Raw genomic sequence first — 21,468 nt, 5'->3', positions numbered from 1 at the left:
GCGCTTCTTGCAGAAACTATCTTGTGTTCCTCTTTCCTTTTCAGCCGAGTCCTATCTGTAATGGCCCTGTGTATTGTCTTGTTAAAATAGTGAACATCCTCCCGTCCCCTGTTTCTCAGTGTTCCTTGGAGAGAAGGGGGTGGGGGAGAGTCAAGCATTTGAACCAAATTCTCACAACTACCCAGACCCCATTCTTGGGAACCTGCTATTACTACCTGCTAACGAAAATACTCTCAGTAATGGAGATAGTTTACTGCATTTGGTTTTCCGTCTTATGCAAAGGTTATTAAATTCTTAATTACTAAAAGTGATTGATTTTTCAGTTCTTTATTACCAGCTTGAATGGGCAATGCCGCTAAAGATTTTAAGGCAGATTTAAGTAGTTTTCAATTTGAGTAATTTTTCTTGCTTTTGCTTTTCACAGGTCATGGTAACTCGGGATTTGAAGGACAGAGTCGCTATGTACCATCCTCTGGAATGTCCGCCAAGGAACTCTGTGAAAATGATGACCTAGCAACCAGTTTGGTTCTTGATCCCTATTTAGGTTTTCAAACACACAAAATGAATACTAGGTAATTTTCAGTCTTTATCCTGAATGGAACAGATGATTATGTTGAATTCAAGAACATAGATGGCTAATTTTACTTTTGCTCAAAATTTAAAATGACATTAAAGGAAAGTTCTTTGCAGTGGAAGGGTTTTCTGTCTGTGAGCCAAGAGAAGCAGAGAAAAGACTCCAGTAATCTTGTCAGTTCTGTGTTCTTATTTTACCTCAGAACATTTCTATTAACATGTAAAGCTGGAGGAGCATCCTCATGTTCTATTTTAAAAGTTGATGATGCCAGGCATGGTGGCTCACGCCTGTAATCCCCACACTTTGGGAGGCGAAGGTGGGTGGATCACCTGAGGTCAGGAGTTTGAGACCAGCCTGACCAACATGGTGAAACCCTGTCTCTACTAAAAGTACAAAAAAAATTAGCCAGGCAGGTGGCACACGCCTGTAATCCCAGCTACTTGGGAGGCTGAGGCAGGAGAATCACTTGAACCCAGGAGGCGGAGGTTGCAGTGAGCCGAGAGCGTGCCATTGCACTCCAGTCTGGGCAACAAGAGCGAAACTCCATCTCAAAAAAAAAAAAAAAGGTGATGACAATTATCTTAGCGAAAAGAAAAATCTGACAAGCATCCTGTAACACCTTGAAAGTGTATGATTATTTCCAGCTTAAAGTAGGGTACATCCTTTTTTTTCATGATTTTATTATAGACTTTTCTCTTACACGTTGTCTCTGTATAGATGGGGAATTTTGTCATCATGTTTAATCTTTGGGATTCAGCTAATCATTTAAGAGCGAATAGTTTTAAAGACATGTTTAAATTCAGTATGCAGGTAAGAAAGTGGATGTGTAAGTGTTTTGAGTACCAAATGCTGTATATAAAAAACATTATTACATTAATCTTGAAATCTGTCATCTTTTAACAGCCGAGGTCTCTCTTTAATTCTCTTAAATACCATTTCTCCCTCGAAAAAGACCATTAGATCATTTCACAAATGTATCTGCCACCAAACAGGTCAGAGCTTTGCAACTTTGCTTTGTCTCTTAACCTCTATGGCAAAGGGTTTTTTAGTCTGGTGGGAAAGCATAACAGCAGGGATTTAGAAGATAGAGCTAGTTCTGGCCCATCCCTTTCATCTCCATCACACCTGGACTGGGGTTATATAGTTCCGATTTCAGTGGCAACCCTGGGGGAACTTGATACCCAGGTAGGTGGTCACTGATTAGTAGTTGGGAGAGGTAGGAATTGGTGAGTACAGGTAATTAGAGGAAAGTCTTGTGTCCTGTTTCCCCCCTTTTAATTTTATCCCTTGGTAGAATTAAGATACTATATGCCTCACTTATCAATTACAGTCTAAATCCAAAAGAAGTAATTCAGGTAAAAATGTGCTTTTGTTTTTTTCATAAATTTTTTTTTCTTTTCTTTTTTAGATGGAGTCTCACTCTGTCGCCCAGACTGGAGTGCAGTGGCATGATCTCAGCTCACTGCAACCTCCACCTTCTGGGTTCAAGTGATTCTCCTGCCTCAGTTTCCCAAGTAGCTGGGATTACAGGCGTGCACCACTGCACCCAGCTAATTTTTGTATTTTTAGTGTAGATGAGGTTTCACCATGTTGACCAGGCTGGTCTTGAAACTCCTGACCTCAGGTGATCCACCTGCCTCAGCCTCCCAAAGTGCTGGGATTATAGGCGTGAGCCACCATGTCTGACCATAAAATTTTCTGTCATATATCTTTACCTACTAAAATGAAGTGTGAAATATTGGAATGGAGTTGGGAGATTATTTAAACAGTTCCCTGCCAAATGACTGCCATTGGATGCCCTGATTGATTAAGATCCAGGCTGGGCGCAGTGGCTCATGCCTGTAATCTCAGCACTTTGGGAGGCCAAGCTGGGTGGATCACCAGAGGTCAGGAGTTCGAGACCAGCCTGGCCAACATGGTGAAATCCCATCTCTACTAAAAATACAAAAATTAGCTGGGTGTGGTGGTGCACACCTGTAGTCCTGGCTACTCAGGAGGCTGAGGCAGGAGAATCACGTGAACCCGGGAGACAGAGGTTGCAGTGAACCAAGATCACATCACTGCACTCCAGCCTGGGTAACAAAGTGAGACTGCCTCAAAAAAAAAAAAAAAAGATACAGGGCTGGGCATGGTGGCTCATGCCTGTAATCCCAGCAGTTTGGGAGGCCGAGGTGGGTGGATCACCTGAGCTCAGGAGTTCGAGACCAGCCTGGCCAACATGCTGAAACCCCGTCTCTACTAAAAATACAAAAAAATTAGCTGGGCATGGCCACATGCGCCCATAGTCCCAGCTACTCGGAAGGCTGAGGCAGGAGAATCCCTCGAACCTGGGAGGTGGAAGTTGCAGTGAGCTGGGATCGCGCCACTGCACTCCAGCCTGGGCAACAGAGCGTGACTCCGGCTAAAAAAAAAAAAAAAAAACTAATTTGCATTAAGTCCATTTTCTTTTCTTTTCTTTTTTTTTGCCCATTGAACATGAGACCAGTGCTCATTCTCCTCCTAGAAGATGCTGATAATATTTGTCACCCTGTAGCACCCCCAGTGTTTTTCTTTGTTTTTTCTTTTTTGAGTTAAGAAATGTGAATGTGTGAATGAATCATTCTTTGACACAGTAGTCTAGTGGCATTCAGAATGTCACCACAAAGGCCCAGAGTCTTGACCTGGGGTCATCAAGAAAGTTATATTGATTATGCCTTATTACCAAGATGTGGAAGCATATAAAACAGTGTTACATCAGAATTACAGTGGGCCAGGTGCGGTGGCTCACACCTGTAATCCCAGCACTTTGGGAGGCTGAGGTGGGCGGATCACCTGAGGTCGGGAGTTCAAGACCAGCCTGACCAACATGGAAAACCCCGTCTCTACTAAAAATACAAAATTAGCCAGGCGTGGTGGCGCATGCCTGTACTCCCAGCTACTCAGGAGGCCGAGGCAGGAGAATCGCTTGAACCTGGGAGGCAGAGGTTGTGGTGAGCCGAGATTGCGCCACTGCACTCCAGCCTGGGCAACAAGAGCGAAACTCAGTCTCAAAAAAAAAAAAAAAAAAATTACAATGAAAGTTTTAGTGGCTTATGACAGGACTTCATATACTCTAAAATCCCCGTGCCGTATTCCAGAAGGCTGCCTGTTATTGGCATCTTCAATAGTAAATACTCCAGTTTTCTGCTGCAGTGGCTCATGCCTGTAATCCCAGCACTTTGGGAGGGCAAGGTGGGAGGATCACTTGAGCCCAGGAGCTCGAGGCTGCAATGAGCTGTGTTCGTACCACTGCACTCCAGCCTGGGCCACAGAGTGAAACCCTATATTAAAAAACAAAAGGAAGCACTCCAGTTTTCTGTAAAAGTCTTCCTATACCATTGCTTCTTATAATTAGTTTACATGAGAGTCACCTGGGAGTTTGTTGAAATGCAGGCTCTGATTCAGTAGCTTTGGGATGGGGCCTGAGATTCTGCCTTTCTAACAAGCTCCCAGACTACACTTGGAATAGCTAGGTCCTAAAACATCTGGCCTCTCAGTTTCATTGTGACGTGCTAAGTGGATAAAAATACCTTACTAGGAGTTTCCTAGGGCTCACGTAAAACTACGTAGTCATAAATGTAAACTTCAGGATTACCACACAAATATTTTTAGAACTCAAGACATTAACTGAGGACTCCTAAGTTAAAATGCATCCAGTGCCTAAGATTTTTCCCCATAGAATTGAAGCATCTAAAATTAAAGCTGGTTAAACTTGCAGAAGAAATCATTTTTTAAGTATTTTTCAGTCCAACATTTAATTATACAGTTCCTAAAATAACCTGTGGAAGTACAGACGATTCTGTTGCCCTGGTTAGAGCAACCTGGGTTCGTAGCAATGCCAGCACTTCAGGCCGGTGTGGCAGTGCAGGGGACGGCCTGCCTACTTCCCACCAGAGTGTTCCGTTTACGTGTGCTTTTACACTCTTGTGTACACTGATATTTGGGAACAGAAACTTTATTAATGACCTTTACATTAATCTTGGTGAAAGGTATATGTTTTCATTTAACCTTAGTGAATTTACTTGAAAATAAAACTATCCCTTCTAGCTCTTCATCTTTTGAGCAAGAATTTACCAGAATGTGACTTTAGGAAATAAGGAAAACTGATAATGCTTAATTAGGGTAGTAAATAGCCAATAAATACTTCTTAAATTGTTAGTTTATGGACTTCTCTCTCTTTGGGGTGCAAAAGAAGTGACCAGAAGATGTACTGCTCTTGGATTTTAATTTTCTAAGCTCTCTGCCTGTTCCTTGTATAGTGCGCTCTTTGTTCATATGTTTATGCACCTGTAATTTGTCACTTTTTAGTTTCTCTTTTTTATACTCTTTTCCCTTCCTTTTACTTCTTTCAGTCTACCAACAGGAAGAATGTTTATAAACAGTAGATGTTTAGCCCGGGCGTGATGGCTCACGCCTGTAATTCCAGCACTTTGGGAGGCCGAGGCGGGTGGATCACGAAGTCAGGTGTTCGACACCAGCCTGACCAACATGGTGAAACCCCGTCTCTACTAAAAATACAAAAATTAGCCGGGCATGGTGGTGCGTGCCCGTAATCCCAGCTACTCAAGAGTTTGAGGCAGGCGAATAACTTGAACCTGGGAGGCAGAGGTTGCAGTGAGCCTAGATCACACCACTGCACTCCAGCCTGGGCAACAGAGTGAGACTCTATCTCCAAAAAAAAAAAGAAAAGAAAGAGTAGATGTTTAATGATTGGAGAATTTTCAAAACTGGCTATATTTTGACTGCACAGGTTTTAATCTTAATATATCCTTACATTTACTAACAAGCAAGAGTTGTAGCATGAATACTTAGAAATAGTACGAACAAAATGCTAATTTCAATTTATTGGGAGAAATTTGAACTTAATTGTCTTTTGTCAGTTATGAAACCTAAAGTTTTCTTTTTAACAAGAAAAAAAGAGTTGTTGTTTATACCTCTGGTTTTTAAATGGAGTGGGAGCGGGATATTGTAAGAAAGGGATCGACGCTTTCAGTAATGCCCCCTTTTTGAGGCTGCATGACCCTGAGATGTCACAGTATCCTGAGGCGTAAAGGCGACTCAGGCCAGCAGTGAGCTGAGCAGGAGACAGCATTTAAACATCAGGGGAGTCACTTCAGGGCACTGAGTTTCTCTTTTCAACTTTTCTTGGTTTTCTAATCAGAATGTCAGCCTGTACAGTCCTTACTCATTTTTCTACTGTTATAACCATCTAATTTTTATTTCACTTTTATATGTATTTGATTATTCATATCCACTATTGGATATGAATATGAATCACTTTAAATATCATTTTAAAATTAAGTGCTTGACTAGAATCCGTAAAGAATGTTTTCAAAGCTTCCAACTTCATGGTAAGGTGTGTTCTATGGGAAGCAGAGAATTTCAGCAGCATGGCTTCTATCCTGCCGCGCCCACCTGTGGCATCTTAAAGTTCTTGATTATCACAGAGTTTTAAAGATTTTTGCAACAACGAATATTGTAAGTCTGTTTAGAAATTACAAGTACAGATTATACAAATAGCTTTTTATTTTTGTTGTTTGTTTTTGCATTTATATAGCGCCTTTCCTTCGAGGAGCTCAAGGCATTTTTCAAAATCTGACAGTTTTTCTCACAACAACCCTGTGAGGTAGGTAGTGTGTGTTAAAAACAATGAGATACTGACTAACCCATTCCAGCCTTTTAAAATGTTCTTTTATGTTAAGTAATTTGAAGTGTCAGCATAAATTAGAGTTTTAGAACATTTTACAAACCTTTTAAAGTAGTTTGATAATAGTTGTATTTTTTAAAAAACCACTTGTACTTCATAACAGGGTGATTTTAAGAGAAACAAATCATTCTTCAAAAGATCAGGAGTCACTCCGTGTGATTAGCTGAGCACTGATTGCAGGACTCAGCCAGGTATGTTTTTGGTTCTCGTTTATTTTCAGGTCAAGAAGGAATGAAGAGCTGCTCTGCGACTCCTCACTCAGCGTCTACAAACTGGATTTGCAGCTAAACTTTCTTCAGAGGGGGAAATGTGTTCACTATGTTGCCTCATGGTTTTATTTTATATCTTAAATATTTGAGCATTTTTCTCTCTTCCTCTCTCCTTCCCTGTCTCCCTTTTTTCTGTTCCCCTTCCTGTTCCCCACCCCTCCAGTCAGCTCTTGATTGTGCATGCTAATGAAGGGCACAGTAGCACAGCTAATACAGTCTACAACTTTTCTTCACTGCCACAGTGGGGAGACAGAAAAACCAAATAGCAAGAAAACCTGGGAAGTGAGTCTCTGGAAAGAGTGGGGAACAGGTGTGTGGGAGTGTGAATTCATATGTTTTTTTCCTGCCCCTTTAATAATAACCAATTGTAAATGACAGTTTTATTTTTCTTATACCAGCCATTGATCGGAAGTGTAAGAAGAGAAAAAATAGATATGTTTGGTTGATTTAAAGTAGCAAATTTTCTATTAAGGGAGGGAGGACGGGGCATATTGGTTTGGAAATGCCAAATAACTGTTTTTCTTGCCTCCCTTGCCACCCACCCCCCCACCCAAATACGAAATTTTAAAATTCACATTTGCGTCCATCCCTGTATTGTCAGTATACAAGCTAGAGCTGTCTCTGGCTGGGCCCAGTGCTGATGCTCAATGGCAAACGCAAGTCAAATCCTCTTCTAACCATGAAACAATGTGAGGAAGGCTCTCCTGAGCCAGGTCATATAACAGGAACCAGAAAGGCCAGGGTAAATCCCAGGTCTTCCATTCATTAGCCCTAAGTCATTGGCAATCTACTCAGCCTTGTTGGGCCTTATTTTCCTCATTTGTGGAACAAAAGGGCTGTTCTAAATTATCTGGCCTTTAAGTGCCAGAGTAAAAGGATAGTTTTATGCAGTTTGTATGGGAGATTTAGAGTGATTATAGTTAAGGAGAGAGGGTATTTTTCTGTTCAATAATAGGAAAAAAAAAAATTCCCCTAAGGTTTTCAGTGCATTTGCACCAGCCCTAATAGGTATAACAGTCTTAACTTTTATTTTCCACAGTATTTGTTACAATGGGATTTGATTTGGACTATCAGCCAGCTGACTTTTACATACTTCTGTAGGATTATTGAAAACAACTGTCTCATCTCCTGCCTGTCTGCACCCTTAACCATTTTCTTCCCCCTTTTCCTTACTGTCATTTCATGCCCATAGCAGCCAACTGTGACAGTAAGTTTTAACAGGTTTGGGACAGCAACTTATATTTTTAGTGAAATAGAGGTTCTTGCTATCGGTAGCAAGGGATAGTTTCAGGGGTTTTATTTATGTTTGAGGCAATAAAGTCAGGAAAGCAGAAACAGAAGTCAACACAGGGAAGGTAGGCAGAATACTACTAAATCAAGAGTTGACTATTTTGTGTTGGTTTTAGCATGTAAATTGTTTGGCATTATGAATAAAAAGTAAACAAAACTAAGGTTACCTGAAGGCATTTTTAGATAGGAATGAACTTGTTTCAGAAAGCATAGAACACACATAAAGCCTATTAAAAATAGCCAAGTTTCATTCCAGGTCTATAACTTATTTTTGTGTAATGTTCCCATTGGTCACTTTCACATTGAACGTGTAAAGATAGCTTGGCCCTTTCTGTCGTTTGTAGCCCTGTCATTTAACGGCATGGATAATTTATTGCATTTGCTTAAAGTGAACTATTGCTTTTCTGATTGCCATACAAAACATGGGTTATCTGTTTCCCACCATTTCATATTTCATATTTCATATTGCTCGACAGGTCATGCCTTAGCTGAGAGCTGCTTTGTTGTCTTATCTGTCCTTCATGTGCAAATAACCATGTAGTGTAGGATTGCAGCAAGAATGGTTTCCATTGGATTTCTTGGAGATGGTATCTTGACACAATCAATTGTGATGGCTACAAGTAGTTGAGTATGGATATTTGGATGCTTTCCCAATTCTACAGCTCTTTATTTTCATGGTGGTTCTCTGACACCATATGTCGACAGCCTAGTAAGACGTTCTGAATTGTTTAAAGGACTTGCATTTATCTGTCTGTAAAGGCTTGTATACCAATTGATTGAAAATGGAAAATAGGGCCCTGTTCATTTCTTCAGTATTATCTCTAGGATATGTTTGAACTTTTAGATGGTTCAGCTAATAGTTGTGAGAATTCAGGATTACTGAATTAAAAAAAAAATGACTAGAGTGTGTAGCTAGTAAGTTCCTGGTAGTATCAGTATGCATTAATATACCTGAAGTCTTCCAGTGATCCTGTCCAGTAAACAGTATTATACCTGTTCAGGACCTTATGTCTTCCCTCTTCCTGATTCTGGTACTTCACTTTATTATTGCTAACTAGCTGACCCTGGTCAACTCTTTGAATCCAGCTTGATTAAGATCTTCTGCTTAGACTTCCCCTCACTCTTCCTTCCTTTTGATTCTTACCTGCTTATAATGTGCTTTTCTTAAACCTTTCCCATGTACCTTTTACACCCTAGTTATAATTTCTATACTTTTAGGTGCTATAGCAATGCAGTTTTTAGCATATTAACATGCATTTGCATATTGATCGCTTGCTTAACTGTTTGATGCATATATATGTCTTTTAGTCCCAATTAAATTTTCCATTCAAGAACAGTGGCCATGTCTTCTCTTGTATTTTTCACCATAGCACTTCATATGCCACTGTATACACAACACAGCACCTAATAATCCTTGATGAAATATTGCGGCTTGAAATCTTATGAAATACTATGAATACATGTATGATAGCTTCTCTAGGAAAAAAAATTCTGCTGAATGCTTCCTTTGCTGGAGTTTGTGCTAGATCTTACCTCAATTTTAGCATATTCAGGTTTATGAAATGTACAATTTTAAATGTCAGAGTAAGACACATAAAGATTTTTTTGTCCTGAACCACTAATATTTTTTCTTAATGTATTTTATTTGAATGGCAATCGGTGATTCCTTTTTTCTGTTGGACGTTTTGTTTTGTTTTTTTGATACGGAGTCTTGCTCTGTCACCAGGCTGAAGTGCAGTGACGCGATCTTGGCTCACTCCAACTTCAACTCTCGAGTTCAAGCAATTCCCCTGCCTCAGCCTCCTGAGTAGCTAGGACTGCAGGCGTGTACCACTACGTGGGCCTGGCTAATTTTTTGCATTTTAGTAGAGACGGGGTTTTACCAGGTTGGCCAGGATGGTCTCGATCTCCTGACCTCGTGATCCATCCACCTCGACCTCCCAAAGTGCTGGGATTATAGGTGAGAGCCACCACACCTGGCCATAATCCGGTTAGAATTAGCTTTATGAAAATAAAACTTTTTTTTTAAATAAAAACTTTATTTGGGAGAATTAGCTTTATGAAATTGACAAGAAAAGAAAATTTGAAATTAAGATGCTAGTAACTTTATAGTACACGTTTTACTGAAAACACAGCTTTAGAATGAGGGGTTCACAAATTTGTCTTGCTTGGGCCGTGACTGCATCATGCATAAATGTAGACCTAATGGGATAATATTCTGAAGACATCATTGTGGCTGATTCTACAATGGAAGCCTTTTCAATTCTACCCCTGCAGGCCAGGCGCAGTGGCTCACACCTATAATCCCAGCACTTTGGGAGGCCAAGGCGGGCAGACCACTTGAGGTTAGGAGTTCAAGACCAGCCTGGCCAACATGGTCTCTACTGAAGATACAAAAATTAGCTGGGCATGGTGGCGCACGCCTGTAATCCCAGCTACATGGGAGGCTGAGGCAAGAGAATCACTTGAACCCGGGAGACAGAGGTTGCAGTGAGCCGAGATCACACCACTGCACTCCAGCCTGGGCCACAGAGTGAGACTCCATCTCAAAAAAAAAAAAAAAAAAAGAAAAACAACTCTACCCCATCAGTTTTCCTACGTTACCAGTATAGCAGTTTCACCACTAGAGTTACACTGCTTGTACTCATTTTGTTCTCTGAATGCAGTCATCAAAGATGACTTTGACATGGGTGGTTAGAACATCAAGGTGTGTTTCAAAGCCTGTTGGAATACTTAGTTTGGGGTTTTTTCTGACTGTGTACATAAAGAATGTTTTTGTGTATGGCATGGTTTTGTTTACATCATCATACTTCTGAAATTCATTGCCTGGCACTCTTCCAGCTTGATTTTGCATGTTTTAAAAAGATTCTTGTCATTCTAACTCTAAATTAGGTGTGCTGTATTCTAGAGCTTTGATTTTGTGTCTCCCAAAGTTGACGACTAGTGTGTCTGAATCAGACAGCTTTTGTTTGAATTGTCTGCTCACGTCACAGTTAATGAGATAACAGTGAAATAAAAATAATTAAAATAACAGTTTGAAAAAAGAGAAGTTACTGAGATAACAGTGAAATAAAAATATTAAAATAACAGATTGAAAAAAGAGAACTTGCGTATCCAGGTGATCAGTATTACTTGAATAGTAGTAATCAAGACTATTGATTGTTGTTCTCTTCTCTTAGATCTTTGCTCTGATAACCATGGCTGTTTTTAGGGTATTAGCTCTTTCTCAAGATCTGTTAAGATGGATCAGTGGCGCAAGGATTGTGGCAGATAACCCATTCATTCTTTTGATTTCTTTCAGATTTCGGCCTATTAAAGGAAGGCAGGAAGAACTAAAGGAAGTAATTGAACGTTTTAAGAAAGATGAACACTTGGAGAAAGCCTTCAAATGTTTGACTTCAGGCGAATGGGCACGGCACTATTTTCTCAACAAGAATAAAATGCAGGAGAAATTATTCAAAGAACATGTAAGTTTATTAAGACTGATGCTGTTAACCTATTTGGATAAGAATAGTGAAGTAAATTAAAACCCTAAATGTTAGTTAATACTGAAATTTTAAATTTATTTTTCATAAAACTAATCAGTCTGAAGATCTTGCAACACATACAGTCATTTGGATGACAGTCCAGAGAAAAAACTGGGCCAGGCTCAGTGGCTCATGCTTGTAATCCCAGCACTTTGTGGGGGCTAAGATGGGAGTATTGCTTGAGGCCAGGACTTCGAGACCAGCCTGGGCAACATAGCAAGACTCCATCTCTAAAAAAATAAGAATAAAAAAATTAGCTAGGCGTAGTAGTGTGTACCTTTGTAGTTTGTAGTTCCGGCTACTCAGGAAGCAGAGCCAGAAGCATTGCTTGTGCCCAAGAGTTAGAGGCTGCACTGAGCTATGATCATGCCACTGCACTCCAGCCCTGGGAGACAGAGCAAGACCCTGTCTCTAAAACCAAAAAAGGAGAGAAAACTTTGTCATATAGAGGTGAAATTCATTATGAGCCTTAAGGGAAACAAGCCATTAGGTACTCATACAGAGTGAGTACCCTTAACCCCAAAATTTGAAATGCTCCAGAATCTGAAACTTTTTGAACACCGACCTGACACTCAAAGGAAATGCTCATGGGAGGATTTTGAATTTTTTGTTTAGAGGTGTTCAGCTAGTTACTGTAATGCAAATATTGCAAAATGAGAAAAATTGTGACATTCAAAACTCTTGAGTAACAATAAAGTTTGTTACCTAATGATCTTACTTTTTTTGTTTATTTTATTGTTTTTTTAGAGGCAGAATCTTGCTCTGTCACCCAGGCTGGAATGCAGTGGCCTGATTATGGCTCACTGCAGCTTCCATCTCTTGGGCTCAAGTGATTCTTCCTCTCAGCCTCCCACGTAGCTGGCACTAAAGGTACATGCCACCATGCTTGGCTAATGTTTTTCGTAGAGACAGGGTCTTGCTATGTTGCTCAGGCTAGATCTTACATTTTTTTCATCATTGCGGGTGGTTTGCTTTTATAATTCTAAGAAAGTCTAGCAGGGTATACCGTTTAAAGTCATTATCAATTTTTTTTTCCTGTTTTAGGTATTTATTTATTTGCGAATGTTTGCAACTGACAGTGGATTTGAAATATTGCCATGTAATAGATACTCATCAGAACAAAATGGAGCCAAAATAGTTGCAACAAAAGAATGGTAACTATTCTACTAGTATAAACCTTTAATTTAATTTAAAGTTCTCTTTTAAATTATTGTTGAAGTGCTGAGAAATTCATGGTAAGGAATGAAGCCAGAGTTTACCCTGAAGTAGCCAATGCATCGCCGTTGCCTTGGCCCATCAGCTGGAGTCAGAGTGGGGAAATCGGAAGTCTCAGTTGAACCAGATCCCATCTCTAGGCCAAATTGCTTTTCATTTTCCTTTATTGACTCTGGATGCCTGTTCAGTGATATGATTGCTGAAGAGTTGTGGATACCGTGATTAGATAACCTAGCTTCCACAGTCAGTCTTCTACTGGCCTAGAAGAAAGGTTGGGGCTAAAGTCTTAATGATCCTAGTTTTATGGGTGGAAACCTCCCTAAAGCATTAGTTGCTTAAAAATGCATACATACAGATATATATATATGTATATATGCCAGCTTCAATAAAAGTAGTAGAGTTGGTGGGGGGCATTGGCTCACGCCTATAATCCCAGCACTTTGGGAGGCCGAGGCAGGCAGATCACTTGAGGTCAGGAGTTCAAGACCAGCCTGGCCAACATGGTGAAACCCCATCTCTACTAAAAATACAAAAATTAGCTGGGCATGGTGGCACACACCTGTAGTCCTAGCTACTCGGGTGGCTGAGGCAGGAGAATCACTTGAACCCAGGAGACAGAGGCTACAGTGAGCTGAGATCGCGCCACTGCACTCCAGCCTGGGCAATAGAGTGAGACTCTATCTCAAAATTAAGTCAGAGTTGAGCCCAGCTAAAAGGGATAAAAGTTACAGATGAAAGAGAATATACTACTGTATCTTCTTTCCTATCATGCCTGTTCCCTATGTTATCTCCCAGGAAAAACATGTAGCTCCTCATGTACCCACCCTCTGATATTTCTACCACAAAAATCTGGGGGGTCAGATATCTGAAAATGGATAGGTAAAAGAACCTTATTGCCAGGCCTCAGGGGTGAGTGTGTGTACATGAAATGTGCTTCATTTACCTCAGGAGGTATTGAGCCTGCTAGTTGGATTATGTGGCTCCCTGTGTTGCAGATGGGTGTGTAGGTTTGAGATCTAGGGTCCTAGAGCTGTACCGTCCGGTACAGTAGCCACCAGCCCTTGAGTCCTTGAAATGTAGCTAGTCTGAATTGAGAAGCGCCGTAAGTGTGCTATACGCACCAGATTTCATATTAAATTTTATTCCCATTCATAGTTCTTACATTACCTACTGAAATCGTATTTTGGATATTGGGTTAAAATATATTGTTGGCTGGGCACGGTGGCTCATCTGTAATCCCAGCACTTTGGGAGGCCGAGGTGGGCGGATCATGACGTCAAGAAATCGAGACCATCCTGGCCAACACGGTGAAACCCCATCTCTAGTAAAAATACAAAAAAAAAAATAGCTAGGTGTGGTGGCACACACCTGTAGTCCCAGCTACTTGGGAGGCTGAGGCAGGAGAATCACTTGAACTCAGGAGGCAGAGGTTGCAGTGAGCTGAGATCACGCCACTGCACTCCAGCCTGGGCAACAGAGCGAGATTCCGTCTCAAATAAAATAAAATAAATTGTTAAAGTAATTTCACCTATATTCACTTAACTTTCTCAATGTGGCTGCTAAAAAATTTAAGATTGAAAATTTGGCTTGCATTATATTCCTAGCAGATGGTGTGCTCTAAAGAGTGGCACCGCGATTCCGGATCCTCGTAACCCTTACTGCCACTGGTCCCTGCCTGCTTCATCCAGCAGTCAGAAAGTTTAATTCATTGCCGCAAGTATTTGAGTACTTTCTGCTTGCAAAACACCACACCAGGGCATTCAGAGACATAGGTGGCATAGTCCCTGTCCTGGTTTGAGTTTCCATTCTCTTGCAGGAATAAGATAGGTACACAAGTAACCATGGCACAAGGCTGTGGAGCTCCAGGGTAGGAGAGAAGATAGCCAGGTGGGGATCCCAGTGAGCTAACTAAAGTATAGACAGCTAGGCCTTTTCAGTTTCTGATATTTATTGTCAGGATTATTTTATTAAAAGAAGCCTTACTATATTTAATTACTAGTAATTTTTAACACATCACATATTTTAAATAGGAAACGAAATGACAAAATAGAATTACTGGTGGGTTGTATTGCCGAACTTTCAGAAATTGAGGAGAACATGCTACTTAGACATGGAGAAAACGACTTCAGTGTCATGTACTCCACAAGGAAAAACTGTGCTCAACTCTGGCTGGGTCCTGCTGCGTTTATAAACCATGGTAAGCTGTGTTTCCAAGGTGTTGGCGCTAGTGTTGGCCATTCCTGCTAACTGCTAGAATGGCCTTGTCAACCTCAGTCAAACCTTTATCTTCCTTTAAAGGAGAATTTGAAATAGAAATGTTTCCACAAACTTATTAAAATAAATGTATATTCCTTTAGTTGAACTTGAGACCTAAACTCCTATCAAAAGTTGTAAAGTTATATGGAAAGCTTATTTCAGATTTCTATAATTGTTCGTGTTTCAGATCTTATCAACAGTTAATTGACTTTATCTTTTGGACATTTTTCAGATTGCAGACCTAATTGTAAGGTAAGCATTAAAAAAATTTTCTTCAAGTATTTTGTTTTTGCTTCAGGTGTGAGTTTCTTACTGAGTTACTTTTATTTTAGTTTGTGTCAACTGGTCGAGATACAGCATGTGTGAAGGCTCTAAGAGACATTGAACCTGGAGAAGAAATTTCTTGTTATTATGGAGATGGGTTCTTTGGAGAAAATAATGAGTTCTGCGAGTGTTACACTTGCGAAAGGTAAGGTATTAAGTAAAATGTTCAGCCTAAACATTTTTTGTTAACAACCTGATTATAGGGATTAAACTCACATTATCTCTTTGTTGTTTAAATGCAGAGATAGTCTTTATGTTCTTTAGCATAGCGGCCGGTGCAATGTTTATGAACAAAGTCAAATGCTGCACAGCTATTCAGGGACACTGGAATATCCCTCAATAAATTTAAAATTTCCCTTTAAAATCTTAATATTACCAGCTAAGAGTGGGCCAGAATACAGATGTGCTTAAGGAGAGAATGGTTAATAGCTCACACACATGCACACACGCAATGCCAGAATGGGGTTGCCGCTACTCAAAATGTCAAGTGGAGTTCACCACTGATAGTCATCTTGCATATTATCAAGCTGTGTCTTCTGGAATTTTGGTTTCATAGTTCTTAAGAGTTGTTCCCTGATATCAGTCATTCAATAAGGAACCTCTTCTTATGTCTCATGAAGAGCCCTGGAGTCTTTACAGAAATCCCCCAGATCTTCATTGGCAGGACCACCAGTTCATATTGCTCATTATAGTGACTTCTGTATGTGAGAGCACCATGAAAGGAGCGTCACAGGCTCAGGCAGGCAAGGGCTGCAGGAAGAGTACCCTCAAAGGCAGTACAGACCACACAGGCCACAGAGAAGGAAACCTGGAGTCCATTTTGCACATCTTGCACTGTGCCAGGCACTTTACTCACACCACCTTGTTCAGTTCTCACAGATATTCGTGAGAGTGCTAGGAGGTGCCCACATTGCGAATACCAGAACATAAGTATCAGACCCCAGTCAGCCTAACTTCAGAGTCCTCATTCTTTCCACTTCATATTGCTTTTGGAGTTATGATCAGAGTTATTAGTGTCACTTCTCCCACTTTAAAACACCTACAAATAGCCAGCCTAGAGGTTGCAGTGGGCAGATACCCCAGTTGCCATTTCCCTCCTTTCTGGATAGCCAGGGATTTCCAACTGTGTGGTGAGAGAGGACGGAGTCATCAAGTCACAGTGCTACCGTAGCCATCCCTCTCCTAGCACTGAGTGGGCTCCTTGCCATAAAGATGTGGCAGAAAACCAGTTCCTAGTGCTGCTGAATTTTTACCAGGGCAGAGGGACATAAAATTTATCTTTTTCTACATAAAAATTATTCACATGTTGGTTAGATCTTCGACCAGTCCAGAGAATACCCTTTAATCTATAAAGTAGTTTAATTATAGTTCAATAATTCTTCAAAATCATTTTGTAGAGGAAACAGTATAACAGTTAAGTGCCTATCATCTGAAATCAGACTGCCTGGGTTGGAATCCTGCAACTCTGCATTTCATTAGCTATGTGATGTGTAGGGTAAGTCACTTAGCTGCTTTGTGCCTTAATTTCCCCATCTGTAAAATGGGGATAACATCAGAACCTATTTTGTAGGGTTGATGTGAAGATTAAATTTGTTATTTCCTGTAAAGCATGTAGAATAGCACACAGTTAATACACAAATGTTAACTACAATAATTGGTTTCTGGTTATTTTCCCATTAGAATATGAGCTCCATGAAGGCAGGGGCTTGTATCTGTTTCATTTTCCGCTATATCCCCAGAATACAGAACAGTACCCTGGTGCATAGTAAGTCCTTGATAAATATTTGGTAAATGAATGAATAGAGTAAATATATATAATGAAGTTTTTGGAGGCGGTCCTGAAAACACCTAACCACATACTGAGGATTCCAAAGCAACACCGAAACAGCTCTTTCCCTGGTTTAGAACTGCAGGTATAGTCATTTTCGTTGAGCAGATTAGTTCTCTTTCATGAGCCTCTGTTTTCTCACTGGTGAAAATGAGGATAATCCCACCTACGCCACAGGGTTAGTGTGAGAAGTAGATAGAAATGTGTGTAAGTCCTTTTTAAATGGAACAGCATGATGGAGAATAGTGGCCATGGCTATTGTCAGACTGTTTGAGCAGTTTGACTTCAAGATTGGCTGCATATATTCTTGAAGTACTCATAAACACCAAATTGTTTCTGCCTTTACAGAAATTAGCTGGGAAGATGCATCTAGGAGCTCATTCCATTATTCATTACATATTAACTGAACAGTTACTTAGTGTTAGGCCAAGTGCATGCAGGATAAACAAGACCAGCACAGTGCCAGCTGTCAGGGCAGTTCAGTGAAGGGGACACACACACTGTGCTGAGAGCCAGAGGGTAAAAGGAAGAGGCTCCGTGAAGAGGTGAGAATGGATGGAATCACGTGTGCAGAGACACTGAGTCGCGCTAGACACTCCAGGATACATTTGAAGCATGTTTCTCTGCTACACTGTACTGACAGTAGTAATTGTAATATGTTCATAAGTACTGCACATTTTACTCTAGAAAATTTAAAGCAAAGGCCATGCACGTGTGACTCACGCCTATAATCCCAGCACTTTGGGAGGCTGAGGCAGGTGGATCACCTGAGGTCAGGAGTTCGAGACCAGCCTGGCCAACATGGCAAAACCCTGTCTCTACTAAAAATACAAAAATTAGCCAGGTGTGGTGGTGCGTGCCTGTAATTCCAGCTACTCAGGAGGCTGAAGCAGGAGAATCGCTTGCACCCAGGAGGCAGGGGTTGCAGTGAGCCAATATCACACCACTGCACTCCAGCTTGGGTGACACAGCAAGACTGTGTCTCAAAAAAAAAAGAAAATTCTAATAACAAAAAGCTCCTATAAGCTTATAAGGAAAAGACATAGTCAAATAGGAAAAAAGGTAAGGGAAAAAGAGATGCAGAGATGCTTCACAGGAAAAAAATGGCCATAAATGAGATTAAAACAAGATTAGGTATTCGTTTTCACTCATCACTTTGGCAAAAAGTAAAATTTTTTTAGATGGAGTCTTGCTCTGTGTAAGTTTCGATCTTGACTCACCGCAACCTTCACCTTCCAGGTTCACGCAATTCTTCTGCCTCAGCCTCCCAAGTAGCTGGGACTACAGGCGCCTGCCATCACGCCGGGCTAATTTTTTTTTGTATTTTTAGTAGAGACAGGGTTTCACCATGTTCACCAGGATGGTCTCTTTATCTCTTGACCTCGTGATCTGCCCACCTCAGCCTCCCAAAGTGCTGGGATTACAGGTGTGAGCCACCAGGCTCGGCCCACTTTGGTAAAATTTAAGGAGTACAATGTACCGTTGATGAGGATGTAGAGAAGCAGGAACTTACACCATGCTAGTGGGACCATGATTTGCTCTATCCCTTTGGCAAAGTAATCTGGCAATGTTTATTAAAGGGCTGGGCTTTGTGGCTCACTCCTGTAAATCCAACACTTTGGGAGACCCAGCTGGGAAGATCCCTTGAGCCCAGCAGTTGGAGACCAGCCTGCGCAACATAGTGAGACCCCATCTCTACAAAAAAAATTTAAAAATTAGCTGGTGGTGGTGGTACACGCTTATGGTCCCAGATACTCAGGATGCTGAGGTGGGATGACTTCTTGAGCCTAAGAGGTTGAGGCTGCAGTGAGCCATGATCGTGCGACTGCATTCCAGCCTGGGCGGTAGAGTGAGACCCTGTCTCAAAAAAAAAAAGGAAAAAATTTTACAAGGTCCAGTAGTTTCTCATAGGCAATTAATGATTGATAATAGTCATAACAAGTTGTTTTATTATTTTAAATATAGATTTAAAGTTAATTTTATAATATAGATACTTAATTTCCTTTGTGAGTTCTAGTCTTCGGTTTCCAGTGGTGATTAAGGCCTCAGCAGCTCATCACATCTGTTAACCTGTAGCCAAGTACCCTCAGCAGTTAAGCTTATTATAAGAAAGTGTGTTCTATTTGTTTAACCTGTGCTATTTTCTCTTTCAGACGGGGCACTGGTGCTTTTAAATCCAGAGTGGGACTGCCTGCGCCTGCTCCTGTTATCAATAGCAAATATGGACTCAGAGAAACAGATAAACGTTTAAATAGGCTTAAAAAGTTAGGTGACAGCAGCAAAAATTCAGACAGTCAATCTGTCAGCTCTAACACTGATGCAGATACCACTCAGGAAAAAAACAATGCAAGTAAGTAAGGGAGATTTGATAAGCATATCTTTTAAAAGTATTTTCACACAATTTGCTTTATAAAGTGTGCTTCAGTAGTTTTAAACTTTTAAATACTCAGAGAGACTGGGACTTGTGAGCTTTGGCAGCACTTCAAGGCTCTAGACGTGATTTGAGTAGAGGCACAGTCTGTATCCCACCTCTAACTTCAGTACCGTCCTCTAGACTATTTTTCTTGAATACCTTGGTAACTGGATATGAGTTCTTCATCATATGTTCCAAGGTCATCATATGTTTTAAACATTTTCAAGGTGTTAGAGACTGCGATGATGTCGCTAAGTCCTGCAAGAAGACAAAAGGACTGAGTAGAATTATTAGACTCTATACATTCCAGTGCCTAGCCAGTTTGTTAGAAAAGATGATGGACTTGGGGAATTCATAGCTTCTGGCCTTAAGGCTTCCACCTTTTCATTGCTTGCTGACCTTTTTCAAAACGAACTGACTCAGTTCAGCAGACCACCAGTACCAGACTCAGAATTGTGATAGAGGAGCGTTTTGAACAGTGCCGTATTGTGACATGCTGTATTGGCTACTCCAGAAAGTAGGAGTAAAGATGGAAAGGAGAAAGAAGCAACCTCTGAGATTCCAGTGGTGTGTGGGGGCAAGATCTGATGGAAACTGAAAAAGAGAACGAAGACTAAACAAAGAGAAAGGAAAGAGAAGAAACCCTAAATGGGCAAAGGAAAGCACATCCTGTTTGCGGAGCTTTGAAATATTGGAACCATTTCTAATTGCTCCTGTTTTTCTGGGTAACATCAGTTTTCTGTAGTTGCCACTAAAGCAGTAGACTCTTGAGTCTCACTTGTCTCTGAGAGAGACAGAAGTTAGAAAGTTTTGACTTGGCGATTCCGAAAGTATGCCTTTGTTGGCACTTAAATGTCCAGTGAGACTTCTTGGCACCTTAGAGCCCTCTGAGATACTGATTATTTTAGGTTCTTCTCCCTACTTTCAGATGTTTTCAGCCCAACACTGGGTGCTCTCTTCCACTACAGAGAATCCTGAAGAAAAGGGAAGGTGTTTCCCATGATGGTGAATGTCACTGCCATGAATTCCTGAATCTACCTGCTGCTGGGAGTCAGAGTCCAAGCATAACCCGTGTAGCATAAAAGCAGCGCTGTAGCCCTATTCCAGTCTTTTTCGTTAATGTCCAGAGTGAACAACAAGAGTTAGTCAATCATTAACTGTTGACTGTTGATTCTCATAATAAATGCAGCATAACGACCATTTGTTTTCTGAGTCTGGTTCCTTGGTGAAACTGGAGACTTGTGAAGCCCATTTTATAAATGCAGACATAAAAACACTTAAAAGCCAGGCATGGTGGCACACCTGTAGCCCCAGCTACATGGGAGGCTGAGGTGGGAGGGTCACTTGAGCCTAGGAGTTTTGAGACCCGCCTGGGCAACATAGTAAGACCTGTGTTTTTTTTTTCTTTTGAGATGGAGTCTCGCTCTGTCCCCAGGCTGGAGTGCAGTGGCACACTCTCAGCTCACTGCAGCCTCCGCCTCCCAGGTTCAAGCTATTCTCCTGCCTCAGCCTCCCAAGTAGCTGGGATTACAGGCATGTGCCACCGCATCCAGCTAATTTTTGTATTTTTAGTAGAGACGGGGTTTCACCATGTTGTCCAGGATGGTCTCAATCTCCTGACCTCAGGTGATCCGCCTTGCCTTGGCCTCCCAAAGTGCTGGGATTATAGGCGTGAGCCACTGCACCCAGCCAGAGACCTGTGATTTTTAAACAAAAACACTTAGGTTCGTGCTGCCATCTGTATATGGAGACAGCCACAGAGTTGCCTATGTTGAATGGCTATGTGATGTAGGTGTTTTATGCTTAAGTAGTAACTTTATTACTGGTGTATAGCTACTGAACTCAATATACTACTTAGTTTAAAAGATAAGAATACAAATAATTTTTGGAAGATGTTGGATATACTAATATTTAACTATTAATATTTATTAAACCAAATATTTGGGAATATATATTAACAAACTAAATACTTACTGAAATCCTGCTAGTTCTTGAAGACATACAAAGATGTTTGAGACTTGGGCCCTTTCCTCAGGGAGCTTATGCC

At 40.9% G+C, this 21,468-nt stretch overlaps 1 protein-coding gene across 8 annotated transcripts in view; it reads left to right on the top strand.

Annotated features, from left to right (window-relative positions):
• The window catches only part of KMT5B (lysine methyltransferase 5B), a 58,741-nt gene that overhangs the window by 27,257 nt on the left and 10,016 nt on the right, over positions 1 to 21,468 (top strand). For 5 of the 8 annotated variants that reach the window (XM_019037277.3, XM_019037280.4, XM_055354643.2 and 2 more), the window contains 8 exons: positions 425 to 572; positions 6,150 to 6,218; positions 11,160 to 11,325; positions 12,430 to 12,539; positions 14,631 to 14,797; positions 15,089 to 15,108; positions 15,189 to 15,325; positions 19,162 to 19,358. In XM_019037277.3, coding sequence (XP_018892822.1) covers positions 425 to 572; positions 6,150 to 6,218; positions 11,160 to 11,325; positions 12,430 to 12,539; positions 14,631 to 14,797; positions 15,089 to 15,108; positions 15,189 to 15,325; positions 19,162 to 19,358 — 1,014 coding nt within the window. Of the gene's footprint in view, positions 1 to 424; positions 573 to 6,149; positions 6,219 to 6,519; positions 6,879 to 11,159; positions 11,326 to 12,429; positions 12,540 to 14,630; positions 14,798 to 15,088; positions 15,109 to 15,188; positions 15,326 to 19,161; positions 19,359 to 20,389; positions 20,622 to 21,468 lie in introns of those variants that run through there. The other 3 variants (XM_031015984.3, XM_019037281.2, XM_019037279.3) reach the window with 3 other exon arrangements.

The sequence above is a fragment of the Gorilla gorilla genome, chromosome 9 (genome assembly GCF_029281585.2).
Source record: "Gorilla gorilla gorilla isolate KB3781 chromosome 9, NHGRI_mGorGor1-v2.1_pri, whole genome shotgun sequence".
NCBI lineage: Eukaryota > Metazoa > Chordata > Mammalia > Primates > Hominidae > Gorilla > Gorilla gorilla.
This window is presented reverse-complemented; position numbering and strand designations above follow the sequence as displayed.